This window comes from Protopterus annectens, chromosome 13.part0, assembly GCF_019279795.1.
Source record: "Protopterus annectens isolate FY-2018-M chromosome 13.part0, PAN1.0, whole genome shotgun sequence".
NCBI classification, from domain to species: domain Eukaryota; kingdom Metazoa; phylum Chordata; order Ceratodontiformes; family Protopteridae; genus Protopterus; species Protopterus annectens.
The window spans coordinates 155,214,517-155,230,966 of NC_056747.1; the positions used below are offsets into that span (position 1 = coordinate 155,214,517).

At 38.8% G+C, this 16,450-nt stretch overlaps 1 protein-coding gene across 1 annotated transcript in view; it reads right to left on the bottom strand.

The window, feature by feature from the left end:
- CPAMD8 (C3 and PZP like alpha-2-macroglobulin domain containing 8) overlaps positions 1-16,450 on the bottom strand; it is a 7,231,600-nt gene that overhangs the window by 965,415 nt on the left and 6,249,735 nt on the right. Inside the window, exon 33 of the mRNA XM_044054766.1 lies at positions 10,682-10,769. Coding sequence (XP_043910701.1) covers positions 10,682-10,769 — 88 coding nt within the window. The remainder of the gene's footprint in view (positions 1-10,681; positions 10,770-16,450) is intronic.

Consider the following 16,450-nt stretch of genomic DNA (forward strand, 5'->3'; position numbering starts at 1 on the left):
ATGCCCTCATTCTCATTCAGTCATGGCCTTTCTACAACTACCAGTCTTAATAACCTTTTCATTCCTAGCCAACCAGACCTCCATCCCAGCTACATCCATACAAACCATATTCCTTCACCACAAACACTTATTCAACTACCTAATGAATCACCACTGACAGGGCTTTAACACAACCCTCCATAACTCTACCCCACCTCCTTCATTCAATGCTTCAAGTGATGCATTGCAACTGTGGAATAAGGGAATATATATTAGTGGCATTGTCATGAAAGGAGATACTGCTAGCTCATCTAGTTGGAATTTTGTAAATAATTATATGTCATTTGGGAATATTAACATGGTTTATACAGAACTTTAACAAAACGGAGATACTGCCAGCATAGCTGTCTGGAATTTTGTATATGGTTATGTGCCATTTGTGAATGTCAACATGCTTCATGTAAGATGCTTGTGTTACAGATGTAATAGAACTGTATGTTATATTGTACAGACAAATGCTGAAGAGATATTTTGTAAAGTCATCATCTTCTTTCGGCTGTTCCCATTAGAGGTCGCTGCAGCGGATAATCTGTTTCCATTTCTTCCTGTCCTCTGCATCTTGATCTGTTACACCAACCACCTGCATGTCCTCTCTCACCACATCCATAAACCTTATCTTAGGCCTTCCTGGTTACCTGGTAGCTTCATCCTTACCATCTTTTTCCCAATATACTCAGCATCCCTCCTCAGCACATGTCCAAACCAACGTAATCTTGCCTCTCTGGCTTTGTCTCCAAACCTTCCAACCTGGGCTGACCCTCTAATATACTTATTTCTAATCCTGTCCAACCTCGTTATACCCAGTGCAAATCTTAACATCTTTAACTCTGCCACATCCAGCTCTAATTCCTGCCTTTTTGTCAATGCCACTGTCTCCAACCCATATAACAAAGCTGGTCTCATTACACTCTTGTAGACCTTCCCTTTCACTCTTACCGGTACTCGTCTGTCACAAATCACTCCTGACACACTTCTCCACCCACTCCATCCTGCCTGTACTCTCTTCTTCACCTCTCTTCCACACTTACCATTAATCTGAACTACTGATCCCAAGTATTTAAACTCATCCACCTTCGCCGCCTCTACTCCTTGCATCCTCACCATTCCTCTATACTCCCTCTCATTCACACACATATATTCTGTCTTAGTCCTGCTGACCTTCATTCCTCTTCTCTCTAGATCATATCTCCATCTCTCCAGGGTCTCCTCCACCTGTTCCCTACTCTCACTACAGATCACAATGTCATGTGAAAACATCATAGTCCACGGGGAATCATGTTTGATCTTGTCTGTCAACCTGTCCATCACCATTGCAAATAAGAAAGGGTTCACAGCTGATCCTTGATGTAATCCCACCTCCACCTTAAACGCATCCGTCACTCCCACCGTAGACCTCATCACTGTCACACTACCCTCGTATATCCTGTACCAGTCTTACATACTTCTCAGACACTCCCGACTTCCTCATACAATACCAAAACTCTTCTCTAGGCACCCTGTTATATGCTTTCTCTAAGTCTACAAAAACACAATGCAACTCCTTCTGAACTTCTCTGTACTTCTCCATCAACACTCTCAGAGCAAACATCGCATCTGTAGTGCTCTTTCCCTGCATGAAACCATACTGCTGATCACTAATCATCACGTCCCTTCTTAACCCAGCTTCCACTACTCTTTCCCATAACTTCATGCTGTGACTGATCAATTTAATCCCTCTGTAGTTACTACAGTTCTGCACATCACCCTTATTCTTAAAAATTGGTACCAAAACACTTTTTCTCCATTCCTCAGGCATCCTCTCACTTTCCAAGATTTCATTACACAATCTGGTTAGAAACTCCACTGCCATTTCACCTAAACACCTCCTTGCTTCCACAGGTGTGTCATCTGGACCAACAGCCTTTCCATTCTTCATCCTCTTCATAGCTATCCTTACCTACTAAGTAGAAATGTATATACACTATTGTAACTGTTTAAATGTATATATTTTAACAGGGGAAACTGGAACACAGGAGATTGTCTTGCAAAACTTCAAAAGAATAGTTGAAATTAAGTTACTTTATGGCTGGGCCATAAACAAAATATGTCATCTCTCAGTTTCAGTGCAGTAACAGACACAATATCTAGAACTCGAAGTTTTTGCATTGCCTTAGAAGTGTTTATTGTTTTATGACTACCAGGATCTGTCTTAGGTCTAAGAAAGGCCCTTGTTTATGTGTTTTCGCAGGTAGATACTAAATGCTACCATCTGCATCAGTGGGTTTTCACCTGGGATAGAGTCAGATGACAAGGAGTGATGTCATTCTGCAAGCTATTCCAGCAGTAATATTTGGGATATTAATTTAACAAGTGTCAGAGAGAGAGATATCATTTTGTATTTTGTCATTGACCTGACAAGAACATCCACTCACCACATATGCCTTGTTGCTCTGTAAGTTAACTAGGGTACAGTAATTTCTCTTAGATACAGTTAGGAATACAGTAAAGTACAGCTTAGATGTTTTCTTTATTTATTTGAGACTGTCCTGCAATGTTGTTTTAAATATTTTTTGTGATTTTGAATTGTGATGTAACTATGATTATTTACCAAGTATTTTCTTGTTCTTTTATTATTTATTAAATATATTTAAACCTTTCACTGTGGCTGATATTTGTGAGACATATTTAAGTTCTGAGAGTACTTGCATATTTATCTGGTGACACTGTGGGCCACTCCTAGTAGCCTTGCTCTTTGTCAAACTACCATTTGTATTGATAGTAATGTTACACAGTGAGATTGGACACCCTTTAAGGCCCTTAAAGTAGCCGCAAAGGACATGGCTGGTGGCAGTGATACCTACCTTATAGTCTGGGCAGAAAGGGACATAGCTAGTAAACCTGTGCCACCCTTTCCTAGGTGTGTGCATTAATCAAACCTGAAACTGTGTGTGCATCAGCTACATGGGCAGGGACATGAAGCATTGGTGGGACAGAGAGGGTGATGGAGGTCTTGGCTTGGCCACTCAGCTGGGATCTCAACTCCATAGCTGTGCTAGTGGGAGTCTTATTGGGGATCTGGAGAAAGAGGGAGAAACCAGCCCCAGACTTACTGTGGTCTCTATGTGCTCTAAAGGGAAACTGCACTTGATGCAGAGAGCTGCATCTGGAAATAGTGTGTATGCGCCTGTCATCCTTTCAATGTACATCCCCCACTGGTGCTAGAGCTGTGGATTGAGGCTCCTTGATGACTGTTGCCAGTGGTGGGGCATCGCAGACACTTTAGAAGACTGCAGAATCAAATGTATTTTGAAGGAGTTTGAGACGTTATGTACTAAAGCACAGCTACTGCAGGGCCCAAGGTTTTAGGGCATCTGATCAGTAGTTGTCAATTGGGTGGTACTGAAGTACCAGTATTCGGACATGAATGTAGATAGTGAATTTGCAGTCATGGCTGAAGCCATGATACTAGATTACTAGGGGCTGTAGTACTTGCAAGGGATCTTAAGCTAGTATGAGAATCAATAATGAATTTGAAATGAGCATGAAATGCAGTTTTAGTGTTCCTGTCTCAGCTAAAATTTAAGGGGTCACTACTGCAGTTTGTTATCCTATCATTTTATTGATTATACTCCAAAAAGCTGTGTCGTTACTTATATTATTCTGTTTGAGTTGCAGACAAGTATTATTCTTTTGTTACTCTTATTAATCATTTTTGATGCTTGTACCACAGGTTTTTCTTTTTTTGTATTTGACAGCTGACTATAAATCACTAGAACATTTGCAGAATATCCATTTTGCAATCCTGGTTTTAATCCATTACTATTATTATTATTGTTTGGTTATAGCTGTGTCAATCAAGGGTGTTTGAAGTACAAGTTCAGAGAAATGTGTAAACCTCAGACAAATATTACATTAGAGAGGCATTTGTTTTACATGAGATTAAAAAACAGGGTAAACTTTTGCAGTTTATATAACTGACCCGAGAAACAAAGCTAAAACTTGTTGGTTTGGTGACTTAAAAGATGAGTTAATAAAGGATAGGCTCATGTGTGGTAGTAATAATGCTGCTGTGAGAAAGATCTTGCTTCGTGAGAGTGATTTAACATTGAGTAAAGCCATAGAGATTTGTCAAATCCATGAGGTGACAGAAAAATGCAGTATGCTTGCGAGTGACAACAGCATGATTTCAGCAGGTTCCAGAGCAAATGTAGGTAGTATGCAACACGTGGCAAACAGAAGTAGACCTAAGCACATGGAAGCCGCAGCCCCTGCTGGCCCACCAAGGAAACCACATAGCTTTCCAGCAAGTTCCAAGACTAGTTCAGTTAGAGGAGTATGTTCTTCAGTGCAGTACAAGCATGAATCAGCAAAACCCAAGTCCAGCTTTATTGTTAAATGGTGCAATTGCGGTGCAAATCATGAGTCTAAAAGAAGAGAGAGAAATGCTTAGCATTCAGTCAGCAATGTCACAAGTGTAAAAAATGGAACCACTTAAAAAGTTTTGCAAATCAAGTAAACCTCACACAGTTGTAAAGAAAGGTCACACAAAAAGCAAGATGAGTAAGCAGAGATGCAACAGTCAGCTTTTTATGTAAATGGTGTATCAGTGGTTGGTTAAAGAGATGATGAAGCGAATTTATCGGCAAAGAGCGAATTGTTCTGTACTGTCTGGATCAACGGTAAATCCACAGAGCTTAAAGTAGAGATTGGTTCAAAGTGTAATGTTTTATCAGCAGACATATTTGCTAAAGTGAGATCTGATGAACAACTCAGTGTGGTCAGTAGTGCAAAACCTGCTGCCTATGGAGGTGAAGAAATTCAAACAGAAGGCTCATGTTATCAAACCTAATGCTTTCATGTTATTTGGTCAAGAGCTGTTACAACTTGCTATTCTATGTAGTCCGAAGACCAGTACAGTCTTTACTGGATCTCAAAGATACCTTGACAAAGAATATGCTTTCTTTTACCAAAGAAGTTCATCACATAAGTGCATCTCCTAGATCCAATTTTTCTGAAGCCATTTTCTCAGAGTATGCTGGTGTTTTTGATGACTAGTTGGGCAAACTTCCAGTTATGTATTCCATGACGTTAGACCCAGAGGTCACGTCAGTAGTTATACCGGCAAGAAGAGTTCTGACAGCCATGCAAGATAAAGTCAAGGTTCAATTGGATAAAATGGTGCAGCAAAGTGTAATTTGTCCGGTTGCAGAATCAACTGAATGGGTGTAAGTCTATGGTGGCAGCTCACAAAAAAAGGCTCAGACAAAATCAGAATATGTATTGATTTAAGAGATTTGAACAGATCACTGAAGAGACCATATCATTCAATGCACAGTCGAAGAAGTCGCATCCCTAATATCGAATGCCACTGTCTTTTCTGTCTCGGATGCAATGAGTTCATTTTGGCAAGTGATGCTTGATCGCAAATCCTCATTACTAACTACTTTTGGTACCCTGTTTGGCAGATACAGATCCCCAAGGATGCCATTTGGAATAAATTCTGCAAGTGAAGTCATCCAGCGTGCACTGGAGCAAATTTTTTCGGGTTATCCTTGTGCTATAATAGTACATGATTTATGGCTGGAGGCAATGATGAAGCAGAACATGACAGAAACCTAAAGAAAGTTCTAGACAGAGCACGTGAAGTAAATTTGAAGCTCAATCCTCTGAAGTGCAAATTCAGGCTATCAGAAGTTACATATGTAGTTCATTTATTTACCAGTACTGGCTTAACACCATACCTGACCAAGCAAGCAGCTATCCTTGAAATGTCAGCACCAGACAACATTCAATCTCTACAGCATTTTCTAGGCATGGTCAACTATTTAGGCAAGTTTATACCAGACTTCAGTGAGCTAACACCATCTTTACGAGAGCTAACATGCAAAAATGTTGCAAGGTCATGGTTAGAACATCACCAGAAGGCATTTGAAGTTCTTAAGCAGAAAATTGCCACCCCACCTACATTAAGATACTATGATGTGAATAAACCAGTCACTCTTTCCTGTGACGCTTCAAAATTTGATCTTGGTGCAGTTATACTTCAAGAGGGCAGACCAGTAGCCTATGCATCTAGAACACTTACACAAACCGAGATGCAATATGCTCAAACTGAGAATGAACTTTTGGCAATAGTATTTGCATGTTCCAAGTTTCATGATTATATTTATGGTTGAGCTATTCAGAGTGAAACTGACCACCAACTTCTACTTAGCATTCTAAAGAAGCCTATGCATTCAGTTCCAATGAGATTACAAAGAATGATGCTCAAATTACAAAAGTACAACTTCAAAATGGTCTATATGAAAGACAAACTACTCTAGCTGGCTAATACCTTATCCAGATCACCCAGAAATGCAACGGAACAGCTTGACGCAGGGAATTGTGACTTTGATGTGATGGCAGTGCATAATTTTTCTACCACTAGCCTTGATGAGATAAGAGATCACACAAAGACTGATCCAATTTTGCAAAAGCTCAAGTCACTACATTAATGGTGGATGGCTGTCAAAGCAATTTAGTATACCACCTGAAGTACCAACCTATTTTCCTTACAGAGATGAAATGTTGATGGAAGATGGCATTATTTTCAAAGGTCCTAAAATTGTTGTTCCTGCTTCTTTACAACAAGAATTTATCCAGATTTTGCATTGTGGTCATCCAGGTTCTGCTTCCACTAAGAGAACAGCAAGAGAATTAGTATTTTGGCTTTCATTACTGAAAGACTTTGATATAACTACTATCTTCTTGCTCAGTATGCAATAGTACTAGACTGCATTTGCAGAGAGAACCATTTCAGCTGAGTCAAGTTCCTGAACTACCTAGGTCAACAGTAGCCACTGATATTTTCAAGTGGAACAATCAACACTACTTAGTATTGGTAGACTCATAATCAGACTGGTTTGATATTGACTTACTACCTAATTTAACATCCACTGCAGTTATTACTAAGTTGAAATGTCATTTATCAGTCCATGGTAGTCCACACAAAGTTATCTCTGACAATGGTACTCAATTTACTAGTCAGTTGTTTCAGAAATTCGCAAGAGAATAGGACTTTGTACATGTTACTAGCAGTCCTGAAATCCACAGTCAAATGGTCTAGCTGAACGTGCAGTGCAGAGTGCAAAGCAATTACTTGAAAGGTCAAAGCGTGACAATACCAATGTCTTTTTGAATTTACTTAATCACAGAAACATATCCTTGATGATATTCTTGGCTCACCTACTCAAAGACTTCTTTCCAGGCAAACCAGAACGACATTACCTATTAGTTCCAGTTTATTAAGGCCTAAAGCTAAGAACAACAGAATAATGAAGGCTCAACTATTCAAGAAGTGTTCAATTCAGAAGCCCAGTTATGATAAATCAAGCAGATTTCTTCATCCGTTGAGGGAAGGACAGGCAGTAAGAATACAAACGGGGAAAGGTTTCGACCAGATTGGGCAAGTTACTGGAATATGTGCCAAGCAGTGATCCTATCTTGTAGAATCCAAGGGTATGAAGTACAGGAGAAATTGCAGGCATCTACTTCCTGTACCAGAATCATCATCACAAGATTGTTTTAGTGACACAGACTCTAGATCTCAGAGTGAACCAAATGTTGTTTCCATTCCAGAGTATGTTCCTACCTCTGATTCCATCCCTAAACATGTTCCAAACAATTCTAAGAAGGTATATTTTGCAGAGGCAGCTCCAGTTGCTCAGTCCAATTCCCAGTTTTATGTCAAAAGATATGAACAAGTATCCAGGCCCAGTGTGGAATATGCAGCAATATGGACTTAACTGTGTGTGTGTGTATATATATATATATATATATATATATATATATATATATATATATATATATATATATATATATGTAGTTTATCTTGTGTAAATGCATTATAGAGAACTGTCTGTGATATCTGCATGTCAAATAGATTCATAACATCGCATGTTTTGATTTTTCAAGAGGGAGGATGTACATCAGAGTGAACGTGCTGTGCACGGTGTCTTTAAGAAGCATGTCAAAGACGTAGCATGCATGTATAAATGTCAGGCACATGCCATTCGTAGTGCACGTTTGAGAGTTCAGCCAGAGAGTAAGCATGTATGATTCCAGCAGTTAGTTTCTATACAACTTACCTAAGTTAAAGTCAGTTAACTTAAATCGTGAGGAGTTTGCATAAAATAAAGCTGCTTGAACAGAATCCACGAAGATTCTTCTATTGTGGCCAAAGTAGGAGAGCAACAGTAGTGGTGGGAGCTCCTTCCCTTATTCAGCAGGGCTAAATGGAAGAACCATATATTTGGCAGTGGTAAGGGCTCCTGTCCTTTAGCATCAGGGCTACATGGAAGAACAATGGCAATCACAGCAAGTAAAGAGGATACTAGAACAAGCTTTACTTTATTCTCTTTTCACCTCCTGGAACACTGTTTGTAAACATCTTTATTAAATTATCAATTCCTTCTTTTCTTAAAGAGCATTCTATTAAATTCTCACTTCCTTCTTTTATTAAAGAACATCCATCTTACTCCATTTTCCATTCACAAATACAAGCACATTTCAAGACTCTAGGAAAATGCAATCGCTATCACTCTGGTAATATAAACTTAACCCCTTCATTCCCTTCTTCCATCTACATACTTTGCTCTGACTCTAATTTTTGATTGTGTTCTTTCATCATGGCAACTCTGATACCACTTTAAATATAATATATGTATTTACTGTGTTTTTTTTTCCAGTCACTCTGTAATTTATTTATTGCCTTTATACCCTCAAGTCAACTATGACATTCACTTAGTATATAATATGTGTATATACTGCATTTGCCATTCTCTCTGAATATAATGTCATGTTTCTATTTTGTTTCCCTGGGCTGAGACTCAAATGGGACCAGTGGGATCAGTGATATACCCAGCTTAACAAATTCAATATTTAAAATAAAAAAATAAAAATCTTGAATGGATAAACTTATCATCATTAGTATCACACCCCAAGGGACATGATAAATGTTGCGCTGGCAATATTCTTTCCTATATCCAAGTCGGACAACACAGATGGAGAAGGCTCTTTTTTTCTCTTCTTTTTGCACACACATACACACACACACACACACACACACACACAGAAATGCAGATTGATTTGTAATATACTGTTTTGTACCTCCTATGCTGACCTCCAACAAATCAGGATTACCCTTGCCCATATGTTACCTTCATAAAGGGAGATAGTTGAACACCAGCTCCCAATCACATACTATGTGTTGGGAGATTTTGTTTCCCAACTTGTGTTCAGTATAAGAAGTGTAAATAATTTTCCACATGCATGCCACACAGACATCTGCTGGCTTATTTCTCTTCTTGTGTACATATGTGTATATACATAACTTGTATGTTCATGTGCATATATCATTTTTATCTTTCTAATTTCTATATATCTTATAATTATTAGATTCAAGCATGAAAGTCTAACTTTTATATAGCCATTTACATAATTATTTTCCAATTTTACCAACTGCAATGTCATTTCATTTGCATGTGCTTGTTTTAAATGCACTCAAATTGTGAATGAAAAGGGTCAACAAACCAGCTCTCGTAGCTAGTTAACAAACTGCAGTAAATAAATTAAAACTGCTTGTCTGCCTCATGCATTCACTGCAAAGCCTCTTGTAAGAACTGACCCACCAGCACCATGACTACACCATTAATCAAATATGGGTCACACGGACATCACACACATATGAACTTTTTATTTGTTCCATCAAACTGGCTGCTTCAGTGCACAAATCAGAACCTCTTTTTAAATTAGAACCACCAGTGGAACTCAAATGGTATAGTGTCAGCTGGCAGTTACATCCACCCACACAACCTTAATATGACAGTTACATTCACCCAATAAGCCTCTTTCTAGTATCAGGCCTGGAGCAAATGGTGGCAGTCTGACAGAGCCTTACCAAGCAGAATGAAAAAGAATGATATAAAATGCTGTTGTTGTTGTGTCTTTCGTCTTTTCCCGGTTAGAGGTCGCCACAGCGGAACTCCGGTCCGCTAATGATTGGTAGCAGATTTTTACATGCCGAGTTGCCAGCCCTGACGCACAACCTTCAACGAAGGTACACCCATTCACACATGTCTCCACACAGAAGATGCTCTAGCTGAGAATCGAACAGGACAAAGTCTTACTGTGATGATATAAAATGTAATGTTGTAATAATCTATTGCTTATTTCCTAAGCAGCAGGTTGACGCTCATGTTTCTCAAACATTTTTATGCTCATTGCAGCACAGTACGTGTACACACAATTATTTACATCATTAGTTTTGCATTTTGCAACTGACATTAATATTATTGTTTATCAGTTCTATTTGAACAAGTATGAAACCATTGCCCTAATCATTTAAATCCATCCATAATCTATACTTATAAGTAAACTTAGGATTCATTATGCCTGTCACAGACATTCAATGACAAATTAAAACATTCTTTCTTTTACTCAACTTTCTACATGGTCCCAAAGTTGCTGCTAAATAAACAGAAAATAATACAAAAGTGATCTTCAGAGACATGGAGCTACTTACAGCAAAGGAACAACATTGTGATTTGCTTTAACTCAAGCATCACAGGCACTGATAGTTGTAGTTTTTTTTGTAAAAGTCAATTTAATTTGCTAATTTTCTTACCTTTTCTAAACTCTCAACATCCACACGGAATCCAGAAAGCAAAGGAATTTCTAGGATTGCCATATTTGAGGACCCAGAATGAAGCCACCTTCAAAGGCAAAAATAAATAAAGAAGTGGTCATAGTCAGAATTAAAGTGCAAATGGCGCACTTTTTTTTATTACCAAGCAACTGTAATACTCTCAGTTTAAAGCAATAGCTGATGAAGTTCTGTTAAGTGTTGTATTTGGAATGCAAGCACTTAACTGACATCTGTATATATTTTATGCTGCCTGTAATTTTTGCTATTTTTTACTAATAAAGTGGTTAGTTTTAAGTTAAAGTGTCGGTCGCCTTTTGTACCACGGGTGTTTGTGGTTATATACTTGCATAACCCTGACATTTGTACTGTACAAAAAGAAAGGTCACCGCTACTTGAAACTATTTAAATGTGCCAATCTATTTTAATTATTTTCTATTATGGAACCTGAAGTCCACACCTAAGATGACCCTTTTATAGGAAAAATCCACAGAAGAGTGTAAACTCCAAGAAATGAACAATAAAGACAAACAGCAACCAATAAACATAACAGAAAGCAAACTTACCCAAAGTTTCATGTAGTCATTTATTCTGATACCTGCATTACCCTAGTTGGGATCACAGGGAGATGAAGCCTGTCCTAACATGCAGTGGTTATAAGGTAGAGCCAAACCTACGTGGGACAGAAGTCCACTGCAGACAGTCAGACAGACAGATATGTACATATCACAGTGAAAGGGCAGTTTAGAAGACAGCCAATCCATGTACTGTTCTGAAAAATTAATTACTGAACTACTAAATTCTGCTTACCAAACGGCTCAAAACATAAAAAAAAATAAAGTAAGAGTTGCATATACAAATGTGGGGGACATGTCCATCTCACATTTATATTCTAACTAGGAAGTCACATATTCTTGGGAGAAAGGTAAATACGTTGTAAAATAAAGCATCTCCCTCCCTCTGTCACTCTGCAGTGGTTTGGGCTTCCATAAAATTTAAATTTAAAAGCAAGGGGTGCATGGGGACTTGTCTCCATCCAAAAATGTTACTTACTATGTAGTGAGGTTAGGTATAAGGTGCTATTCAGTTTGTTAGCGTCTTCTAGAGTAAGATGAACTGAGGTAAGTCAAAGTAAACCTATTTTCTACCTCAAAACAAATGAACAGAGCTGAAGCCTAACAATAAAACAGAAAAACACTGGACCAATGAAGGAGTTAAAGGCCATCAAATAATAAAATTAAAACAACCTCCAAATATCCATTGGGAGTTCTAAATCTTGTCAATATCCATCTCAAATCACAGTTACAGCGATTTCTTTGAAGACCCCAATATCATTCCTCTATAGACTGCGACTATTAACTCATTCACTTGGAAATGAGTGTTTTGCTTTTCAAACAGTGCCCATCCCAGCACTAGTTAAGGTATGGGGAGGGTTAAAATGGACAAGCTTAGTTTCCTGCAGTAAAGTCCGATCAGTTCAATATTATAATAAGATTCTGGATATTGCATGCTGATTTTGGAGAGTACTTAATCCATGACATTCTATGCAATACAGTTCAGCATGCAGTAAGAAACTTGCTTAACTTCACAAAAATTAATACACTAATTATCCGTATACATGTTTATAAATGAAAAAGAACAATTAAATTTGCATTCCTGAGACAGCCAAGTTGTAAAATGATTTTGTGGCACAGTGGGATGGAACCCTGACTGTGATCCAGGTGGCTGAAATTCAGTTAGCATTCCTGACATTAGGGGAGCCAGGCAGGGAGGGTGGGTGAGGAATGAAGTGGTTTGGACTGTTTTCCTCTCCTGGTGTATGAGAAATGTTGCATGCGCTCAGGGACACACTGGGCAATGATATGAGACTGTACAGGTTATCACTCATGTTACGAAGGGAAGGGCTGCTTGGAGGGAATCCCCCTTGCAGAAGTGAATGGATGTCCTCCATGGACCACTCACTGCATGCCTCTCCCTTGCACCTAGCCAGCTGCATAATAGTTATGGTCAGGAAGAAAACAGAAGAAAAGTAAAGTCCCCTGATGGCTGCCTAGAAGATGGCCCCTTCCAGCTGACTGTTGCCGCAGAGATGAATGAACGGGTCAATTGGATGGAAAGGGGCTAATGGTTGATACACAACAGGGCCAAAGTAATGTTAAAAGAGTTTTAATATTGTTATCAACCTGTTAAATTCACCTTTCAGAAATAATGCTCAGTAGGAGTTAAGCTTCTTCATCTATCAAAGGAAGCATAGTGAAACTGCTTATACCATATTTATAGACTCAATGGACAGCTAATCCAAGAGTATATGATATTTTCCAGAAATGATGAAAATGAATGTTATGAGAGTGAATACTCTTCATAGCACCTTTATGCAATTACACAACTCAAGTAGTACCTATACTAACATCCTGGTAGCACTTGTGCTGTTACATGAATCAAGTGTGCCATCAGTGCTGCTAGGTGGTGGTGTACAGTCGGCAGTATGGGAGGACCCAGGATGCATAATGCTTCCTTTTCATCGTGTTCCATTATTGTCTAAATTTAGTCTCTTCATGAGTGCAACTTCAGCAGCTTCTTGTTCTTTAGTTAACAGAATGTCATATCTGTTTGTAGTAAAAAATAAAAAAAGCTGATGTACAACAGCTTTACACCTCCTGGTCCAATCACCTGCCCCACCTTCATAAACCCCACACACCTATTACACTTCATAGACCACACCCCAACCCCTCCTCACAAGAACACTACCTCTACCATTCCTACTTAAATAACAATGCTAATCCTTCTACCCTCACTCCTACTTGCCCTTATTTCCCTATCCTACACCACATCAATACAAACAAGTTTCCCCCTAGGCAATACCTCCTTCCACACAACACATACAATAAGAACAAACCACCCCCACATACATTTCAAAATCTGTCCAACACTATTTAACAACAGTATCATCCTACACACTCCAAAGTGCCATCCATTACCAACCATCAATAAAAAAGCAGCTTATGTATCCCTCTCTAGCCTAACCTATGCCATCAAACACCTTTTCAAACTCACCAAAATACTCCTCATCGCTGGCGATATACACCAAAACCCAGGACCCTCTTTCTCTGATCTCCCCAAAAGATCTCAAACTGATCTACTAATAATTAATATCAACACTAGAAGTATTTCCAACAAACTCCAAGAACTGCATGCTTTTATTATTCATTACTCTCCTGATATTCTAACTCTTACTGAGTCCTGGCTGAAACCACATATCCTTAGCGAAGAAATCCTACCACCAGGTTATAACATCATAAGGCAAGATAGAACAAATAGGAAAGGCGGTGGAGTAGCAATACTTTTCAAAAATGAAATAAACCTAAAACCATTCCATACCCCTCTACCTACATTTCCTTGCGCCAAAATCATAGCCTCTACCATACCATTAAACAAGGATAAAACAATTAACATTCTGTGCTGCTATATCTCACCTGGAAATAATTCACCAATCATAGAAGAAATCATTCAATGGCTTAATCTGGATTCCCCTCAAGAAACAATCTTATTAGGTGACCTTAATACTGATTGGCTAGCCTGTAGCTCTAGCAACCCCACTAACCAAATAACCCTCTATGGTTTCACCCAATTAATTCTGGAACCCAACAGAATTGATAAAATAAAACATTATTAACTGGACACTAGTGAATAACCCCAAACACCACTACCAAACTGGTTGTGTACCAGACACACTCAGTGACCATCTGCCCACTTTTCTCTTAAGGAAATGCACAGCTAGTCAAAAATGCACTACTTATAGACAAATCAGAGACAATCGCAACTGTACCACAGACAACCTAAACAGCATTCTAAAGCAATGTAACTGGCAGCCTCTAAAGACCCTTCACCTTGATCAGGCAGTAGACTATTTTAATAACATATTTATCTCAGTTCTAAACTCCATTGCACCAGAGAGAAAGATCAGAACTAAAACTAACTATTCTCCTTGGTTAAGCAGCGACACATGAGCCCTACTAAAAACCAGAGACAAGGCCTGGAAGAAATGGAAACAAGAAAGCACCTGTCAAACTAAACAAGACTATAACCAACTTAGGAACCTAGCTAAAAAACATACTAAACTAGACAAACACAACTACTACTTTGATCTCCGAAACAAACACCCAAATAATCCCAAAAAGTTCTGGCATAGTATCAACTCCCTACTGAAACCAGTCACAATCGCTACCACCTCCAATTCAAACAATAATGATGTAGCTTCCTAGTTTAACTGTCATTTCATAAACTCAATCCAAACTTTGTCCAACCAAATACTTAACACCAACAACTCATCAGTCACAACTGCAGGAAACCCTCCCTGCAACACTACTAATCTTCCATCTTTCTTTCTCTCACCTGTTCCCACATCTAATATCAAACAACTCATGCTCACCCTAAAACCTACTACTCTTGCAGGAGATGGAATACCTGCAAAATTCCTAAAAATTGCAGCTGACTCCCTATCCTACCCAGTCTCAATCCTAATAAACAGGTTCATTCAGGAAGCCTATGTACCTCAACTATGGAAAATATCATACATTATACTTCTGCATAAAGGTGGAAAATCAATTACTTTTCCAACTACCGGCCTATAGCTATTCTCTCCCCCTTATCCAAGCTCTTAGAAAAATGCATACATTTCCAAATCATGCAATACTTGAATACAAACAATCTTCTCTCCTCCACCCAATATGGATTCCGGCCTCTGGCCTCACCATAGTACAACAACTGCCCTTCTCTCCTTTACTAATCAAGTTAACTATCACAGAAACAACAATAACTATGTATCTGCTATCTTTCCGGACCTGTCAAAGGCATTTGACATGGTCTCACATCCAAAACTATTGGATGCTCTCCACTCACTATTCTTTACCTCTCCTGCTGTCTCCTGGTTCAAATGTTACTTATCAGACAGAAAACAATTTGTGCAATGACTAAATCACCTATCCCCCCTTCCCAAACCCCATAGGGGTATCACAAGGCTCAATATTAGGCCCACTTCTCTTCTCTATTTTTACAATTTATACACTGCCTCTAAACAAGCCTCACTAATACAGTATGCAGATGACTCTACACTCATCTGCGCAGCCCCATCTGTCAACACTTTGCAAGAGCAAGCCCAAGAGTCATTCTCCGGCATTAACCACAACAAAACTAAAGTTCTCTTGTTTACCCCTAACAAAACAAAAAATACTCCCACTAATTTCTCTATCTCATCTAAAAATGGAACTATCATTTCCCCATCCACTCACACAAAGTTCTTAGGGATAGACATAGACAATAACCTATTCTTTGATCTACACATAGCTCAATCTATCCAGAAAGTTCATAAAAAAATGGGAACCCTTTATAGACACAAAAACTTTCTCACAGACAAAGCAAGACTCACTTTAGCTCAAACTCACCTCTTATCAACACTTACCTACGCTGCTCCAGTCCTAACACATATTAAAAAAAATCACACCTGGACAAACTAGAGTCATGCTATAATAAAATAGCCATATTTGCCAACAACTCTCCTTTTAGAACACATCACTGCCAAGTACTAAAACAATTACAATGGCTTGAATTCCCACACCTACTATCTTCTCTACAACTCACGTATGCCTTCAACATCATAAACTACCCAGAGAAAACTCCAACCCTAAAACAGCTACTAACCTCCTACTCTTCCAGCCGCCCTCTCCACTCATCAAACAAACCTCTCCTCAGTAT